This window comes from Meleagris gallopavo, chromosome 5 (genome assembly GCF_905368555.1).
Source record: "Meleagris gallopavo chromosome 5, MGAL_WU_HG_1.1, whole genome shotgun sequence".
Taxonomy (NCBI): domain Eukaryota; kingdom Metazoa; phylum Chordata; class Aves; order Galliformes; family Phasianidae; genus Meleagris; species Meleagris gallopavo.
Window position 1 is genome coordinate 57,784,082 of NC_139408.1, and position 4,285 is coordinate 57,788,366.

General features: G+C 45.3%; 1 protein-coding gene across 1 annotated transcript; it reads left to right on the forward strand.

Moving 5' to 3' along the window:
* Positions 1-376: 376 nt before the first annotated feature.
* TMX1 (thioredoxin related transmembrane protein 1) lies at positions 377-3,543 on the forward strand. Its single transcript, XM_085225948.1, is given in 7 exon segments — positions 377-915; positions 1,730-1,756; positions 1,758-1,850; positions 2,869-2,914; positions 3,012-3,116; positions 3,191-3,227; positions 3,230-3,543. Coding segments are annotated over 7 exon segments (501 nt in total). The 5' UTR covers positions 377-775; the 3' UTR covers positions 3,283-3,543.
* Positions 3,544-4,285: the final 742 nt, after the last annotated feature.

A 4,285-nucleotide genomic window follows, 5' to 3' on the forward strand; every position in this document is an offset into this window, starting at 1 on the left:
GCCAGGCTGGATGTGGCTCTGGGCAGCCTGGGCTGCTGGTTGGCGACCCTGCACATAGCAGGGGATTGGAACTGGATGAGCATTGTGCTCCTTTGCAACCCAGGCCATTCTGTGACTCTACGATATGAAATTATCGCAAAGAGCCCACTGAAAGATGCAAGGAAAGAAAGGAGCCCTCACGCGGCCCATAACAAACATGGCGGCAGCACCGCCCGTAGCAGCGGAAGCAGAACGCTGGCTCTCCATTGGCCAAATTCATCGCTGACGAGCCCGCCTCCTCACTTAACTCGCCTTCCGATAGGCTTTCGCGTTCTCTGAGCCCGCCCCTACCTCCTTGCTGTCACAGGGCGCAAAGTTTGTGCGCATGCTCAGCGTCCCCGGAAGTTGTGTAGTGAGGGCGCGGCGCAAAATGGCGGCTGCGGGGCGGCTGCAGGCCTGGGGCGTGCTGCGCAAACCGAGCCCGGTGACGGAACTGTGGGACGGCACGCGGTGGGAATTGCCGCTGGGCTGAGCCAGGCCCGTCGGTGAGGAGCCCCCAGTGCTTCAGGAGTGGTCTCGTCAGGGCGGAGCAGAGCAGGAGGAGCGTCTTTCTCGCCCTGCTGGCCGTGCTCCGTCCATCCCAGGACACACTGCTGCCCCAGTGCCAGCCACAGACCGACATTCACAGCCGGTCATCATCCGTTTGGCAGCTGTTGGTCAATCGTTGGTCAGCCAGAACCCCCACGTCCTTCTCACAGCTCCTCTCCAGCAGCTCAGCCCCAACCTGCGCAGCTCCATGAGGTTATTTCTCCCCAGCTGTAGGATCCTGCACTCCTCCTTGTTAGACCCAAGGATCTCCAACCCTCACCGAAAGCCAGGCTGGATTTTTCCATGCTGCCAGCAATGTGTCAGATTCCCTCTGCCAGCCTACATCATGTAATTACCCAGTGTGGTCTGTTGGGCTGAAAACTGCACGTCATGTGGTCACAAAATAAAAAAGTAGCTTTCTTTAAAGTGCTACAGCCAAAGGAAATGAGGGGAATGGTTATCACCTGACATCTCTTCTACCCATGGGGAAATCTCCCTTTCTGTCCAGGTGCCCTTCTTTAGGGCTGTGCCATACTTTGATACACACAAGTTTGTGTTTGGTGACAGTTTACTTGGGCATATTTGCTTTTATTTAGGTGTACATTATGAAAATAACAGTTATTATGAAAATAACTGTTTACTTACAGGATTAAGGGGACAATTTGTCATAACAGCTCTTCTTACCATCTATCAGTGTGTATGCAACGTGACTTTTTGGAGGAGGAGGAAATGTCTATGTTTTCTGATACAAGCCAATGGGATTTACCATGCTCTTGAAGAATGAGACCCTGAAATAACCACTGCTTTATCTACTGTGAGCTTACAATGAATGCCACTGTTATTTTTTCCCTTTTCCCTTCAGGCCATATTTATTCTGCCTTTTCCTGTGTGTTTCTGTTTTGCAACCTTTTCTCTGTAGGTTGGTATTAATGTTGTTGTGTGGCAAGTGCATGAGGCAGATCGTTATCTTCTCGTGGAATTGCAACCTGAAGCAAGCCGAGATTCTTAGAACTGGTTGTGTTCAAGTTTGTCAGATAACATTTTAGAGACTAAAAGCAAAAATTAAGGCGGAATCACGTAGGGGCAGATGCTGAGTGTAAGCAAATGTTGCATGTTTAGACTGCATAAAATAATGGACTTTGTTGTTGTTGTTCTTTAACAGCTATAAAGATGGAGTGCTTAGGAAATACCAGGATGAAAACTGATTTCATAAACTTTATCAAAGACCAGGAATGGAAATCCACTGAACCAGTTTCATCATGGTTTCATCCTTCCTTCTACCTGTAAGTTTTGGTAGGACTCCCGTACTTGTTTGTTGTCAAACAGGCACACTTCAAGGGCAGGGTGGGACAGCTGCAGCATGTGTGCACCTCACCTGGTGTAGTTTCCTGAGCAAAGTTTACTTCTAGGTTTCAAATGCTTAAAGTGCTGTGCTACATTGAAATGTTACTTTTTTGGTGGCTCTTATAGGAAGCCTGGCATTGTTTGCCTGTTTACAACACTACCTGAATCTTTAAACTGTGTGCAGTTGATTTCCTACAACTGATTTTCCTATTACCCCATGCCAAGAAATGCATGAAATAAAGTGCTTATTTTAGGATTAATAAGTTTTCTATTGGAAACGTACAGTACCAGCTCCTTTCTGCATATTGAAGCAGTGTGCAGGCCTCTACTGGTGAATGTCCACTTCTGCAACTCAGTCTTTAGAAATTTATGTAGTCTTAATGTTTAGAATTCTCTTTTCTTTTAAGGTTAATCAATACTTAATGCTAAAGTTTCATAATAACAGGGAAATGTCAGAACCAGCAGAAAATACGTGGCAGATAGCCTGGTCTTCTTTACTTGTGTGTAAATTGCAGCTAAACTCAACTGTTTGAATATCTCTCAGTTCTTATACTTTTTATTCAATAGGCTAATTTTTTGATTTAGGAAGTGTCCAAATTGCTTAATTAGTGATATCTTTAATAGAGTTCCAGTTGTTTGGCTGTAAATAACTGATGAATTTTAGTTACTTTTGTTTATATTCTGTGTCAGCAGGTTTAAGTCAAGGGATTTTGCCAAGGATTTGGTAGTTGTCCTGTGTGGAGTGATGTCAGTTCTGGAGGTGCTTCATGGGAAATGGGTGCTTACTGAAGTAACAGACAGAATAGAAGATAAAAGTAAATTAATCCAAAGGGAAACCAGGCATGAGCAGACAGTTGGTCAACGTGCAACTAAATAATGACTCAGCAGGCAAATCAGAAGACAATCGATTCTGATTAACTTGGGTATTTTCATGTACACTTTTCTGCTTTGTTTCAGGGTGAGCAGTTTGTCAGCTTTGTGTCAGATGTCAGCGTGGATCAGGGTATGTGCTTCTACTGACTTTATTTCAATATTTATTTCAGTATTTATGATACTCAGTCATTCTTGAAATGAAATGATTCTCCTGCCTTTTGTTGTAGCACTGCCACGGTTATTTAACAGAAGGCATTGGAATGCAGATTTGGGGCTCGTATGCTGTGTTCCTGTTGGCAACTCTCTTCTCAGGACTGATCTGCAACTTGAAAGTGAACCACTTGAAGCACATCAGTTTGTGTCTGCTGCGTGCCTTTGGTTTAACCTTATCTTTCTTCCATTTCAGATAATGGTGTTCTTAGCAGACTGCCTCTGTGCTTCCAAAAACACAGGCCAGCACAGTACCCTTATTCAAGCAAGCACACTGTGTGCTTCTAGTTCAGCTGTTGGGTAAATCTTAATAAAAATGGGTTTGTAACTTGTGTCTGCAGAACAGGAGCTTTAGGGAAGAAGTCTCATGTGTGATTTGTGTTTTCTTTACCTGCAGCTACTTGCATTTTATGGTTTATATTGGGATTGTGTATGCAGCTAACACTAAACTATTTCTTCAAAATAATTCTTCAGCTGGCAGAAAAATACCACGTCTGCAAGTTGTGAAATGCATGGGAGATAGAATAAAGTTGTTGAATCACTGCCTTCTTTTCTGGAGTTCTCAGTTTTGAAGAGTTGGGGGATTTGTCTCTTGTTGAGGGGCAAAGTGTCACAGAATTGTAGGGGTTGGAAGGGACCTCTAGAGATCATCGAGTCCAACCCCCTGCAGAGCAGCTCCTTCAGCAGGCTGCACAGGTTGGCATCTCTAGCCTGGAAGACAGCACACCTCTCTGGAGAGGTTCCCACGTGGGAGCCTCCGTGCCCCCCAGCAAGGAGTCCCCAATTACTAAGACTCTCTGCCCTTTTTTGGTGGCACTGGTACTGATGCAGTACCCCGACTGGCCCTGCTCCCTATGCTTCTTACCCCCTGTATTATCAACATGCCTCTCAGGGCTGGGTTCTGACTGCTTTTCAGACTGCTGTCCAGCCTGAAAGCCTCAGATCCATTACTCAGGGGCACTTCAGGGGTTCTCTATAGCAGAGAAGCAAAACTGCAGCTGTTTCCATGGAAAAAAAAAAAATGCTGTAACACTATAGTGAGTGAGCCATTTGTGATGTGTTGCTGTGAAAAGAAGAGCTTAAATGATTCCCTGGACTGAAGCTGCACTGAGATACTTGTGGTCTCTAGCTGGGACTGGCTTGCATATCTCATGGTCATTTGAGTAATTTGGGTTAGATGATTTTTATGGTTTGGGAAAGAGCTTTCATGCATACCAGGCTCTGAGTGATAGCCGGCGGGTGGGGGGATGTATTCTTGTGTTGCAAAAAGAATGTGGGCCAGTTGACAAAC